The sequence below is a fragment of the Cinclus cinclus genome, chromosome 25 (genome assembly GCF_963662255.1).
Source record: "Cinclus cinclus chromosome 25, bCinCin1.1, whole genome shotgun sequence".
Lineage (NCBI taxonomy): Eukaryota > Metazoa > Chordata > Aves > Passeriformes > Cinclidae > Cinclus > Cinclus cinclus.
In genome coordinates, this window is record NC_085070.1 from 7321968 (window position 1) to 7335264 (window position 13297).

The window sequence follows — 13297 nt, forward strand, 5'->3', positions numbered from 1 at the left end:
GACGCGAGAGCGCTGCGGGATTGGCGCGCGAGGCCGGCCCCGGCAGCCGCGCCAATGGGCGCGTGCCGCGTGCGGCGGGGGCGGGGCCAGACGGCGGGGCCGCCGCGCCGGGGCTGGTCCGCGCGCCGGGCCGGGCCGAGCCGAGCCGAGTCCAGCCGAGCCTAGCTGAGACGAACCCGGCCGAGTCCCGCCGAGCGATGCCGAGCATGGCGCGGTGGGGCCGCCGGGCGCTGCCCTGGCTGCTTCTCTTCTGCTTCCTGCCTGCCGCAGGTACGTGCGGGACGGTGTGGGGAGGCGGCGGCTCCCCGGGCTCTCCCAGCCCGGGCCGCGACGCCGACGGTGCGGGGAGGAGCGGCCGGTGCTTAAGGGCCAGCCCAGCGCCCTGTTCCGGGCACGGCCTTGTCATGGCCACGGGCACCGGCAGCAGGTTCTCACCGAGGGTTTGTTCCCAGATCCGGTGGCGGTGATGTCGGTGGATGTGGGCAGCGAGTCGATGAAGATCGCCATCGTGAAGCCTGGGGTGCCCATGGAGATCGTCCTGAACAAGTGAGCGGCGGTTCCAGCGCTGCCGTGGGAGGGGTCCCGGGGGTCCGGTCTGTCCTGCCGCGCTTGGAGCCCCCACCAGCTCCGGCAGCGGAGAGAAAGTGAGGGCGGCTGGGACTCGGCTATCCCTGTTCCTCTGCTGCCAGAGGAAGGCTCCCATCCTCCCACGCAGGCTTGTGCCTCAGTCTTGCCCCAGGTGGACAGCTGCAGGGCAGTTTGTTAATTCACCTTTAAGTTTGGGTGCGCTTTGAGTACCTTTGGAGGGAGTGCTGAAAGCCCAGTGGCTAAGGACACGCTGTGGTGCAAACCCAGAAGGGCACCCAGTTCCCACTTGTCCCCTTATTCTCCCACAAGAGAGCCCAGAGCCACGTTTGTTTTGCTGCAGTTCAAAGCCCGCACTTGTAAATCAGGTAAATCTCTTGCATTCAGCTGATGCTGCAGCCCATCCTCAAGCCACTGAGTAAAGAATCTGCAGGTGAGAGAGCACATATGATCAGGAACATCCTCAGTTTCTGGATTCTGGAGATTGCAAGGAGATTTCTCACCCACCTCCCTGAAGTTTGGCGGTCACAGATAGAATGAGGGAACCATCTTGCCTTGCTTATGGATGGAGGAAAGCAAAAATAATCTCATCAAAACACTAAGTGGGGGAGGGGGCTTCTCTGGTGGCCCTTCAACTGAGTAGAGGTTGGTCTCCCTCTACAATCACCTTCCCTAGTCTTTCTGGAATGGGAGCAGCATCCTTCTTCACTGGAGACTGGAATGTTCACACCTGTTTCCAGTGGTTTATTCCTCTCTCTCTCTCTCTCCTCAGGGAGTCGCGAAGGAAAACACCCGTGGCCGTTTCCTTGAAGGAGAACGAGCGTCTCTTTGGTGACAGCGCGCTGGGGATGGTAAGAGTTCCTGTTTGCAGAATACGGGTATCCCACGTTGTGATAAATGTCTGAGACAGTGTTTTATTGATTTATTTGCTCTGTGTAGTGGCTTTGTGCTCCTACTTCCATAGCAAGAGTTGTTCCCCACGTAGTCTGGGAGGGGTTGCTTTGAGAACAGCATAACTGAAGGATTGTAAGTGGGTGATATGGTTCTTTTTCTGCAGTCCATAAGGACACCCAAGGTGGCATTCCGATACTTCCAGGATCTGCTGGGTAAGCGGATCAATAATCCCCACGTGGCACTGTACCAGTCCCGATTCCCAGAGCATGAGCTGGTGAAGGATGAGACAAGACAGACTGTTATCTTCAAGCTGTCCCCGTAAGTGGTTGCTCTTAGGTTCTTTGTGGGATGGATTTCTGCTGCCAGGCTTCTCCAGCTCACTGTTGATGCCATCGTTTTCTTTCCCATTGTAGAACGATACAGTATTCTCCTGAGGAGATGCTGGGGATGGTCCTGAACTATTCACGTGGTCTGGCTGAGGAATTTGCAGGTTGGAAGGATTTAGCTGTTTTTTGTCTGTATGTGTTCATACACTATAGGATTGGAGTAGAAACTGACCAAAAGTGTTCGGAAACTCAGGTTTTTTAGAAACAGGATATTGGTTCTCTCCAGCTATAGGCTGTAAGCAAGACTTAGCAGCTATCCAGTTATCATTTGTTTCTAATATGATGCAAGTTTGGGATCTTAATCTTACTCTTGGGGCAGACACCCCATTTACCACCGAGCCTTGCAAAGAAGGCACCTTACAGGCAGTCTCTGGAGAAAAGTTGCGATGTTTTCTTTCTTATATGTGTGATCAGAATAGAGGCACATGGGAAGTGGCTGCAGGGGAGAGTAGAAATGGTTCTGTGAAGGCTGTGCTGTAGCTGTTTTGGATGGAAACTTGCTGTTGGAGCTGAACGAAAAGAGCAAAAATGGCACTTTCCTGTGAAACTTGCTAACAGAGAAGAGGCTGTCATGCATATTTCATGCTGAGTTGCTAGTGAAGTACCATAGTAATGAAAAGCAGGTAAATTACTAGGAGGCTTTGTCATGTGGTCAGTGACACTACAGCCAGTCCAAGGACTTTTTACTGGAGAGTGATTATGATCAATATTAAGGCTCCATGAAGATCATATTTGCTGAAATGGAAGGCTACCTAGAGCATTTGAAAGTATCCTGACACATGAAAGAGAGGTCAGTAGACTTGTGGCTTTGTGTGAGTATGCTAGGTCTGCTTGGTTTCAGCAGGATACAGAGATTCGTCCTTAGGGATCCTGGCTGCTGCTGCAGGGTTGCATTCTGTGAGTCTTTGCATGTGGCTACACTGATGCAGAGTTCCCTGCAACTGTTTCAGAGCAGCCCATCAAAGATGCAGTGATCACAGTTCCTGCATACTTCAACCAAGCAGAGAGGAGAGCAGTTCTGCACGCTGCCCGCATGGCTGACCTCAAGGTGCTGCAGCTGATCAACGACAACACGGCTGTAGCATTGAACTATGGGGTTTTTAGGAGGAAAGACATCAATGCCACGGCACAGGTAGGTGCATTTGGGAGATGCAGAGTGTCCTGCCAAGTTGTGTCCATGCAGGGGAGAAAATGCTGCAGAAAGAATCCAAAGAACTGAAAGTGGACTTTGCTGATCAAGCAGTCTCCTTTGTTTTCATGTGTTCATTGCTCGTCTTGTGACAAAAACATTAAACCCTGTGTGTGTGTATGGTGAAGCCTGAAAGCTGCTTGAGTGATGGCAGGTACTGGGAGTTCCTGTTTTGTAAACCTGTATTTGTTCCTTGCCCATCAGCTGGGGAAAATAACAGCAGCAATTACTTGAAGTATTGGAACATTGACTCCGAACTACTTGATTTTCCTGAGGCTGAAGAAAGAGCAAAAATTTGGGTTTTGAACTGTGAAATAGATTAGAAGTTTTCTTGTCTCTTGTCAGACATGACCCTGAACATCACCCGTGTTTGGTCAAAATACGAGTCCTGCCTTAGGGTATAAAGTCAGTCCAGGGAGTGGATAGTTGTGAAAGGGTACTTTCCTTATTTGTGGGGGATATCTAAATGTTTCTGCTTCACAGTCCCAACTTTCTTTTCCAGAATATCATGTTTTATGACATGGGAGCAGGGAGCACTGTTTGTACTATTGTTACATATCAGACAGTGAAAACTAAGGACTCGGGAACCCAACCTCAATTACAGATCCAAGGCATTGGGTAAGAATTCCACACAAGTTGCACAAATCCCACAGATCTCAGGAAAGAAACCATTTCTTTCACAATCTCTTAATCATGTAGAATTTTGCAGTAAGATTTCGGTACAGTAATTTGGATGGCTGAGGGAGAAACATTTCGAGCAAGAAGGCTCCAGTTGGGAACAATTTTAGTGTTGCTGTCATTTGCAGAAGGTAACTGAGAACTTCCAGGAGCCTAGGAGGGAATCAGTGTACTTAGTTTGCTTTAGGCTTTGCCTTTGATAATCTCAAGCCATCCATGTAAGCCTATTCCATTTCATGTGATCTTATAGAGCATTATCAGTTGGAAAAAGAGAAACGCATTTCTAGAGAGGAATGGAAATGCAGTGTACTTAATGCATTGCCAGATAAAGGGGGTGCTGTGCATACCCAGCCCAGCAATTTTAACTCCAAAACATTTATTTTGCTGGTTTTAAGAAAATGCCTGGGACCTGATACAGTTGTCCTTTGGCTTCTCAGCTGTTCAACATGCTTGGCAATAGGGCATTTACCTGTAATATAATGAACTTTCCTGTTGAAAGGCTTTTGTGGTGGTTAATCTCTTATTTCTACCTTTCTTTCTTCCATTTTAATATGTTATTCTGGGGACAATTTTTGTTCTGTCACAATCATCACAGCTGATAGTACTGCAACTACTTTTGACCACTTGCTGCTCTGCGTATTTGTGGAATAATGCATGAAATTTGTTTGTATTTCAATTCGGTTTTGGTTATTACACCTCTGTTCATTCTCTTGCTCAGGTTTGACCGTACTCTTGGTGGTTTAGTGATGGAGCTTCGTCTCCGGGACTACTTGGCCAAACTCTTTAATGAGCAGCACCCTTCAAAAGATGTCCAGAAGAACCCTCGGGCCATGGCCAAGCTGCTGAAGGAGGCCAACCGTGTGAAAACTGTGCTGAGCGCGAATGCCGACCACGTGGCGCAGGTCTGGCCTTGGGCTGGGGGCTCCTCTATTTTCTGGGCTCCGTGTGGGGTGGGTTAAGGCCTGGTGCAAGGGGACACTGTCCCTCTGCAGTGCAGGTCTGCTAGGAGCATCGCACCCGGTGCTCCCTCTCCGCTTGTGCCCGCTTGGTAGCACCGGTGGTTGAGTGGATTGAGGAAGAGTTACTCGTGTCAAGTGTGTTAAATAAACTTTCACTGAGAGAAGCTGTCTGTTACACCCATGTTCCATCCTCTCATCACCTTAGCAGTGGTAGGGTTCAGAAGAGTGTGGTCAGGTCTGTTATGTGTTACAAAAGCCAGAACTTTTTGCACACTGGGCAAAGATTTTGCTTGGAAAATGCTCCACAATTAATTTCAATCTGACTTTTTTTTTTTTTTCCTGGACAGATTGAGGGACTACTGGATGACATAGACTTCAAAGCCAAGGTCTCAAGGCAAGAATTTGAGGATTTGTGCTCTGACTTGTTCAAGCGTGTCCCAGGACCCGTGCAGCAGGCTCTGAGTAGCGCAGCGATGAACATGGTGTGTTTAAGAAAATGCATTACCAAGCCTGAAGCTTCTGTGTGTGGAGCTGCTGCCACATCATGATTGAGGCATCAGTGGTTGTGTTATCAGGACTGTTAGGAGGTAGATGCCTGCTATTGTGACAATGTTGTTGGTGCTACAAAGAGTTTGCCTGCTGCAGTGTCAAGCAGGAGTGTGTCACACTTCCCCTGCACTATCCACCAGAAATTAGGGACTTGGAAGAGGGGCTTCTCTGTCTTAAAACACTTTACTCTTGTGCCTTAGGTTTGAAATAATGATGTTTCCTCTTTTTGTCTTGGATACTGGTTCTGGTCTCACTCCCAAAGTTTTAACTGAATGAGCCTGGAAATCGAATTATGGGTTTTCAGGCTTCTCCTCTGCACAATCCCTAAAGGGAGCCCTGTTATGGGCTGCAGTTGTACCAAACCTGAGGCAGTCCTTTGGAGGGAGTCACTGCAGGTTAAATGCTCGCTTTCCAGGGTGCCAGAGCTCTTGAGCATCTTTGGGCTCTGATACTCAATTCAAGACACTGAGTTACCTCTTAGAGTCTGGATTTCTGTCTGCTCAGATCCAACCAGGTCTTGGAGTCACCGTCTCCTGTGACACTGAACTATAGTTTGTCTAATTTTGAATCAAGAGACATGTTTCAGGGGCTTGAAGCCACGGTCATGTTGTCACTGTTGGACAGACCTGTCCCCAGTTGCCTCCTTGTTGGCATGGCTGATATCCATCTGAGGTCTGTTGGGCACTGGCCTGCACGGGGACAGGAAGGTGTAGTGTGGGTGTTCTTAGAGCACCATGTCAGCACGTGGTGACCGGGGAAGGAACGTAAGGAAGCCCTGGACTTAGCTTTCCAAAATTGCTTTCTTAAGACAAGGTGACTGTTTCCAATCCCTAGGATGGAATTGACCAGGTGATTCTAGTTGGCGGTGCCACACGGGTCCCCAAAGTGCAGGAGGTTTTGCTGAAAGCTGTGGGCAAGTGAGTATGTGAGGTCCCCTTCTAGTCTGTCTCCCATTGACAAGCTGCTGTTTATACAGAGGCTGCAAACTTCATGTCTGTTGCTTTTCGCTTCATAGAGAGGAGCTGGGCAAGAATATCAATGCTGATGAGGCTGCTGCTATGGGTGCAGTCTACCAGGCAGCTGCTCTGAGCAAAGCCTTTAAGGTGAAGCCCTTCATTGTTCGGGATGCTGCTGTGTTTCCTATCCAGGTAACTTCTGGTTTTCCTTCTCTTGTGCAGGGTATGGGGCTGTGCTGGGAGAAGCAATCCAGGTTGGAACCTCTCAGCTCCCTTTGAGTATGAAAGCTCTGGAGATCTTTCTGCCAATCTAAAGAAAGCAGAAGGAAGTCTTCTTTATAATAGAAATGCAGTATCCAAGGAGCCAGGCATATGCAAATACCAGTTGAGGGATATTTGCCTGCCCCCAGCTTTTGCAAGAGTCAGAGCAGCTGAACACTGCTGATGTGAGATGCCACAGTTTGCAGTTGCTGAGTCTTATTTTCTGTTTGTGATGCAGGTGGAGTTTACTCGTGAAGTTGAGGAGGATGATAAATCCAGGAGTTTAAAGCATAACAAGAGGATTTTGTTCCAGCGCATGGCGCCCTATCCCCAGCGCAAAGTAATCACTTTCAACCGCTACACAGATGACTTTGAGTTCTATGTCAACTATGGAGATCTAACATTCCTCAACGAGGATGACCTGCAGTGAGTTGATCCCAGCACCCAAGCTGGCAGCTCTGTGGCTTTTTGCAGTTGCCCATTGCCACCAGCATGAGTGAGAGCAGGGATTGGCTGTTCAGCAGAACTATTATCCTGAGTTCTCTCTCTGCTTTTGTCTTTGTGTCATCAGAGTTTTTGGTTCTCTCAATCTCACTACGGTGAGGCTAAAGGGAGTTGGGGACAGTTTCAAGAAGCACTCAGATTATGAATCCAAAGGCATCAAAGCACACTTCAACATGGATGAGAGTGGTGTACTGAGTCTGGACCGGGTAAGCACCACCCATTGGGATGGTTGTCAGCTGATATATTTTTCATTTCTGTCCCTCTCTCTGGTCCCTACTCAAAACTAATCTTGAGCTTCTGTTTCTAAGGTGGAGTCGGTGTTTGAGACCTTGGTGGAAGACAAGCAGGAGGAGGAGTCAACACTGACAAGTAAATTTGATAGACACTGACAAGGAACTTTGATACTCATACTGACTGTTTTGTTGCCTGGGATGACTACAAGTGTTGTGTTTCTTTGGTTTTGAGGTGTGGAGGTTACACAGTCAGGCTGTATGTGTGGCTGTCTGTGTGCTGTCAAAGGACACAGAGGGAGGTTGGAGAAGTATGAGTCTGGAGTGTGTGAAGTTCACCTACACCACCAGGGGAGCCCCTTTGTGTTTGCTGCAGTTGTGAATGAGAGCTGAAGATGACTTTCTTCCTACGGATACATAACATACTGAATTTTTTGTCTCCCATCAACAGAACTTGGAAACACTATCTCAAGCCTGTTTGGGGGTGGTGGGCCTACACCAGAGACTGGAGAGAACCTGACAGACTCAGTTCAGGTGAGCCCCAGGGTGACTGCTAGTGGAAAGAAGCCCTTTTGTCTTGCTGTGGAAATTATGTAGAATTACCTGTTCTGTGAAACATTGCATGGAGTTTCCACATTTAAAACATTGTTTTGCTTTCCCCTTTACTTGCTTGTGATGACCAGGAAGAGGAAGAGAGCCTAGCAGAATCAGGTAAAGAAGAGCAGGGGGAGAAACAAGAGCAGAAAAGCCGTATTGTAGATGCTGGTGAAGAGCAGGAACAAGAGAAACAGCAGTCTTCAGGTAAAGCAGAAACAGCCTCTCCCAAAGTAGAGTCACAGAGAAAGGAAGAAGGCGAGAAATTGGAGCCTCAGGTGGGTATCAGATTGAAGTAATGGGACTGGTTTTAGTACCTAAGAAATAGTATTTCCTCAGTGTAATTCTCCCCTCTCTGAAGTGCCCTACCTTTGAAAAAAGTTGCAGAATCTGAAAATCTGTTGCCTTGCTTGAGAACATATTTGTGTTACAGGGTCCCAAAGGAAATAGAGAAACTGCAAAAGAGGAAGAACTGTCCAAAAGTTCTGGTGACAGCACAGCTACCAAAACAGAGGAAGAGAAGATCAAAGCACCCAAGAAGCAGAAGCTTGTCCATGAGATCACCATGGAGCTGGATGTAAATGATGTGCCTGACCTGGAGGAAGATGAACTGAAGAGCTCGATGAAAAGGTAGGTTTGAAATGACTCTATTAAATTAGAATTCTAGATAAAGGAAGTAAATTGATTTGGAATGCTGGTGGCTCGCACAGAGTGCTGCTGACCTCAGAAGCCAGTGTGTGTGATGTGCTGCTCAACCAAAAGCACTTGCTACCTTTGATTTCTGTTCTCTTTGTATATTAGACTCCAAGACTTGACTGTCAGAGATCTAGAGAAACAGGAAAGAGAAAAATCAGCCAACAGCTTGGAGTCATTCATCTTTGAGACCCAGGTAGGAGAGTGAGACAAAGAAATGCGAATCCAGGAGAGCAGTACAAGTGTTTTGCACAGCTTTTGGCGGATCTGAGTGCAGGGGAGTTCTTTGAGCTGGGGAAGCTGATTTGAAGAGCCCATGTTTTGTCTTTCAGTCACTTTTTCTAATGCTATTAGGCTTTCCAGGCCCATGCTTCCTTAATACAAAATGAAGCTTCCCTTCAGCATGTCTAACACTTTGAACAATTGCCCCCAGACTATAAAGAAACTACAGTTTCTCAGGAACTGTTGTGCAGAAGAAGCAACTAGGGTTAAGTGTGCGTGAAATTATGACTGTTACAATGTTACCACGATGGGATGTGGGTATATCTATACCTGGTGCATTACCACTGTGCTCCTGGCAATGCTAGGAGCATAGCTCAGGTTTGGGCGGGTGTAGTCAGCACCCCAGCCTGGTTGCAAGCGAGTGCTCTGGTTGTTTTATGCTTCCAGGCTCAGTGGTGTTTGACCAGAGTGCTTGCTCTGTTATTTTAGGACAAGCTTTACCAGGAGGAGTATCAGTTTGTCTCAACAGAGGAGCAGAGAGAAGAAATTTCCAAAAAGCTTAGTGAAGCTTCCAGTTGGATGGAGGAGGAGGGCTATGCAGCTGCTACAAAGGTATTGCTGTGTGCAGTCAGGATACCAGTCAGCTGTTACTGCCGTGGAGGTGACCACAGAGGCTGACAGAGCCTTTGGAAATCGGGTTCTTGAGAGTTTCTTGCTTCCTCAGTGCATTATGCACAGAACAAAATAAGAAGTTGTCCCAGCCACTGATGTTTCTACAAGAGTATCAGCAGGAGCCTGTTGACTGAAAGCTTAATCATGTGGCTCTTTTGAGTGAAAAACAAATACAATTGTAACTTCTGAAGTTGCCAGTGTTAGACAACAGTCAAACTAACTGTCTCTGTTCTCCTCTCCCCCATTTTCAGGAGCTAAAAGACAAGCTTTCTGAGCTGAAAAAACTTTGTAGGAACCTTTTCTTCCGCGTTGAGGAAAGGAGGAAGTGGCCAGAACGCCTGGCTGCTCTGGAAAGTCTGCTCAATCACTCCACCATCTTTCTCAGGTAAGGGCAGGCTTTTGGGAAGGAATGTCGTGCAGCTGGTCATGTAGGAGCTGCCAGCAGTAGGAGACCAGAGCGAGTGTGAAAGTCAGTGGCACTTCCTGAGAAAAGGTGAACAGGGCCCTGTTCCCTGGTGTCCTGCTCTGCAGGACCTTCGAACAGGTACACACGAGCTCTGTCAAAAATGGGGGGCAGGAAGGGTCCAGCATGGTTGTTGTGATGTTTTTTTGTTACTGGAGCTGTAACCACAGAGTTGCCAAAGTGAAGTCAGCTTGGCTTAACAAAAATAAGCTTTCTTATCTACAAGGGGAGCCCGAATGATTCCAGAGTCTGACCAGATATTCACAGAAGTGGAACTGAGTACGCTGGAAAAAGCCATCAATGAAACAACGGTACTGAAGGATGGAGTGATGCTGGGGGAGGGTGGAGTGGCAGTTTGGGTTATTTCCTATACTTTCACTCAGGGTCATGCACTACAATGTGCATGTTTTGTTTTTGTGCCACCAGCAAACCTTTTGTGTCTTTCAGTGTTTCCTAATGCCCAGCCTGACCCCATTGTGTCTTTTGGGGGGGGGGGGGGGGGGGGGGGGGGGGTAGAAATTGTGGTTCCTGTGTTGCATGTGGAATTGTCTCCAGGGTGGGGGTGGAGCCCAGTGATCTGACTGCGCTGGGTTTTTAAAGGCAGACACTGGGTTTTGTTTCACTTTGTCCTATGTTTTGGTAACTGAGAGGTTGGTGGAAATGTAGCAGTGGAAGGTGGAAATGGTGGAAGAGAGCTGTCCTGAGTAAAGCAGACTAGCCAGGGGCAGTGACTTTGAGATACTGTGATATACAGCAGTTCCTGGAACCCAGAAGCATTCCAAAAGCACCTCTTCCCTCGCGTCCCACAGATTTGGAAAAATGAGACAGTGGCTGAACAGAACAAGCTTACTCCTGCTGAGAAACCTGTGCTGCTCTCTAAAGATATAGAGTTCAGAATAGCAGCCCTGGACAGGGAAGTGCAGTATCTCCTGAATAAAGCCAAGTTTGCAAAACCCAAACCCAAAAGGGAGAAGAACGCCACAAGAACTGATTCAGGCAAGAATACCACGGCAGCCCCTGAGACTGAGAATACTATCCCTCCCACGGAGGGGAAACAAGAAGGTACGTGGTAGGCTTGAAGCATGTATGTAACTACCTATTATATAATTACCACATGTAGCACATGGTGTTTCTCTTGATTGGACGGGAGCAAAAAAAGGGAGGGCACTAGTTAACTGTGAGATTAAGTGAGTTTGCTCTTTAATTTTCAAGGACAGCTGGGAAAATCTATGTATTGCAGTGCCCTCCCCCCCCCCCCCCCCCCCCCCCCCCATTTGTATGGATTTTTTTCTGAAGAAATTGTTTATGAATTTCCCAGGAATGTCAGTACCTGTCTTGCTGGCTTGTTTGCTTCTAGGAAAGAGAAGATACTGACTGCACTTCAGTGTACTGAACCTGTCCTAGATCAGTGGGTAGAATGAATTGTTGATGAGAAAGGTTTGTGGTCTAGATGGACCCCAGGTGAAAAAAAAACATCTCTTGGGGTACTAGGACTTAACAGGTTTTTTGAACTTTTTTAAGATCATCGGGTCCCAAGTGCCCTGGTCCTTTTAAATCTGGAGTGCTGTTTGTCAGCATTCCTGATGGTTCCTCTGGTCTGAGCAAGGGATCCCACTCACAGTCACAGCTCCAAAGGTCATCTGCCTGTGCAACCAGTTAGTTTCCAGGGCTTCTGAGGACATAAAGCCTGGCACTCAGAGGGGAATACAGAGCAGTTTTGTGGTGCTTCTCTTGAGTGTTGTACAGAGATCTGCTGTGAGATTGAGCTGAGGCACCACAGCTGGATGGTTTAACCTCACCTTTACTTGCCTAATCTCTTCGCACCTCGTCTCCTGTGTGTTCTCCCTCGACTTTTGTTTCTTTCTGCTTTAAACATAGACAAAATGGAGGATTCTGATCCAGCCAAGGAACCTCCCACAGCTGAGAAAGCAGCAATAGATGATAAGCCTGAATCAGACTCCGGTGGGTAAATGCTTTGTTAGTGATCTGGAGCTTGGGAGCTGCAATTGCAAGGTGTCTGGGGGCTCCTTTGCAGATTTTTTAGCTGTAAGAGGTAGTATGATGGTAGAACCCCTGACTGCTGAACCATTGTTAATTCTGCAAACAGGAAGACAAAATTTGGTTCCTTGCTGTTCCTACATTTCTGTTGTTCAGAGTGGAATACTTATGCAGCACTGCTGTTTTGTGCCCCTGTCCCTGCAGTTTGCAGCCACTGCCATGGCTGTGAGATGGGCTCTGCCTGAGAGCTGCTGTGCTGCTCCTGCTCTTAACAGGGGCAGAGAGTTCATGTCTTCAGCTCCACAGAGCTGAGTATCACCCCCCGAAACCTCTGTACCATGGACTATAAGTCTTGTGACAAATTGTGCAAATGTCAGACTCTCAGTGCTGCTTTGCATGCTGTGAAAACCACTGCAGTGTGAAACTGAGTTTGCTTCATTACACAGGGTCCAAGAAAGAGAAGGCAGAAGCTGGAGGAGAAAGCAGGAAAAATGATGAATTGTAACACCCTGAAATCCCACGAGTGTCAGCATCTATTTATTCATAGTTACGTTTTTGTTTTTCTTATGGACTTGGTTAGTCATGATGTAAATGGAACACAACAGGAGTCTGACAACACAATGGGATAGAGATGTAAATTTTTTTTTGTTCTTTCTGCGGATATTGACTCTACTAACTTAGTGAATTGGTTTTTGTTTTTCTTCTACTATGTGTGGCAGACTGCCCACCAAGAATTGTCTCTGTTTCCGTACAGAAGTCACCAAAGTGACTTTCCTATGGGGAGAAAGTAGTAAAGTAACTGGAAGTAACTTGGAACATAAACTCTGCGCCCCACCTCTTGTGGATATGATTGCGGAGGGATATAGACCTGAAGTACTGTTGTTTCTGCATATGAGGCACTGGCTTAGAGCAAATGTGTGATTTCAGCTGGTGGGAGGTGTAGTAATACTTGTATTCATGGGAAGGTGGAACAAAAGTGGGAAGGCAGATAATCTGTGCTTTGAGATATGGCTGTGCCTGTTTTCCGTAGGCTGTTTGTTAAAACTGTCTGTGCTCTGTAGCAGAGTCCAAAAACCTTGAAGTGAGACTTTACAAAACTGTTTACAGTTTTAAAAGTTCAGAAAAGGCAACATTGAACGCAGAGGCGAGGGAAAGATGGGCCGCGTTGGCACATCCTGTAGTCAGTCACAGGGACAGCAATATGGATCAAACAACCCAACCTGGAAAGTCTAATGGCAACTGCCTTCCTTCCTCGGTATTTTGTGCACTTGGACCGACATAATCATGGGATTGTCCCTGGCCGTGACCTCCTGCCTGCTCGGACCGTCTCTGCTGCTGCCACACACACGGGGGGGGGGGGGGGGGGTCCGACGGCTGCGAATGTGCATCTGACATTGTTCTCCATTCCGGCCTCTTCAACCAAAAATAAATATGCCACTTCCTGACAGGCGGGGCCGAGCGGTG

The 13297-nt window shown here is 47.8% G+C and overlaps 1 protein-coding gene across 4 annotated transcripts; it reads left to right on the forward strand.

Annotated features, from left to right (window-relative positions):
• Positions 1 to 160: 160 nt before the first annotated feature.
• On the forward strand, positions 161 to 13186 carry LOC134053575 (hypoxia up-regulated protein 1). 4 transcript variants are annotated; one of them, XM_062508651.1, is made up of 24 exons: positions 161 to 270; positions 453 to 546; positions 1358 to 1436; positions 1643 to 1797; positions 1893 to 1969; positions 2816 to 2997; positions 3557 to 3672; positions 4451 to 4634; positions 5039 to 5173; positions 6075 to 6157; positions 6256 to 6388; positions 6696 to 6883; positions 7029 to 7167; positions 7270 to 7330; positions 7643 to 7725; positions 7875 to 8063; positions 8219 to 8415; positions 8587 to 8674; positions 9190 to 9312; positions 9624 to 9757; positions 10062 to 10146; positions 10645 to 10897; positions 11714 to 11797; positions 12280 to 13186. In XM_062508651.1, exons 1-24 carry the CDS (start codon positions 198 to 200, stop codon positions 12336 to 12338), a joined length of 2994 nt encoding a protein of 997 aa, XP_062364635.1. In that variant the 5' UTR covers positions 161 to 197; the 3' UTR covers positions 12339 to 13186. The 4 variants fall into 4 exon arrangements, with proteins under 4 accessions (XP_062364635.1, XP_062364636.1, XP_062364637.1 ...); XM_062508652.1 differs by lacking the exons at positions 6075 to 6157; positions 6256 to 6388; XM_062508653.1 differs by lacking the exons at positions 11714 to 11797; positions 12280 to 13186 and having other exon boundaries at positions 10590 to 10800.
• The last annotated feature ends 111 nt before the right edge of the window (positions 13187 to 13297 follow it).

Bases quoted from the DNA above. Each gene is read 5' to 3' on its own strand.
- LOC134053575 (XM_062508651.1), top strand. From the start codon at position 198: ATGCCGAGCATGGCGCGGTGGGGCCGCCGGGCGCTGCCCTGGCTGCTT. The intron at 6,389-6,695 runs GTAACTTCTGGT...TTTGTGATGCAG, and splicing joins CTGCTGTGTTTCCTATCCAG to GTGGAGTTTACTCGTGAAGT. The intron at 7,168-7,269 runs GTAAGCACCACC...TCTGTTTCTAAG, and splicing joins GTGTACTGAGTCTGGACCGG to GTGGAGTCGGTGTTTGAGAC.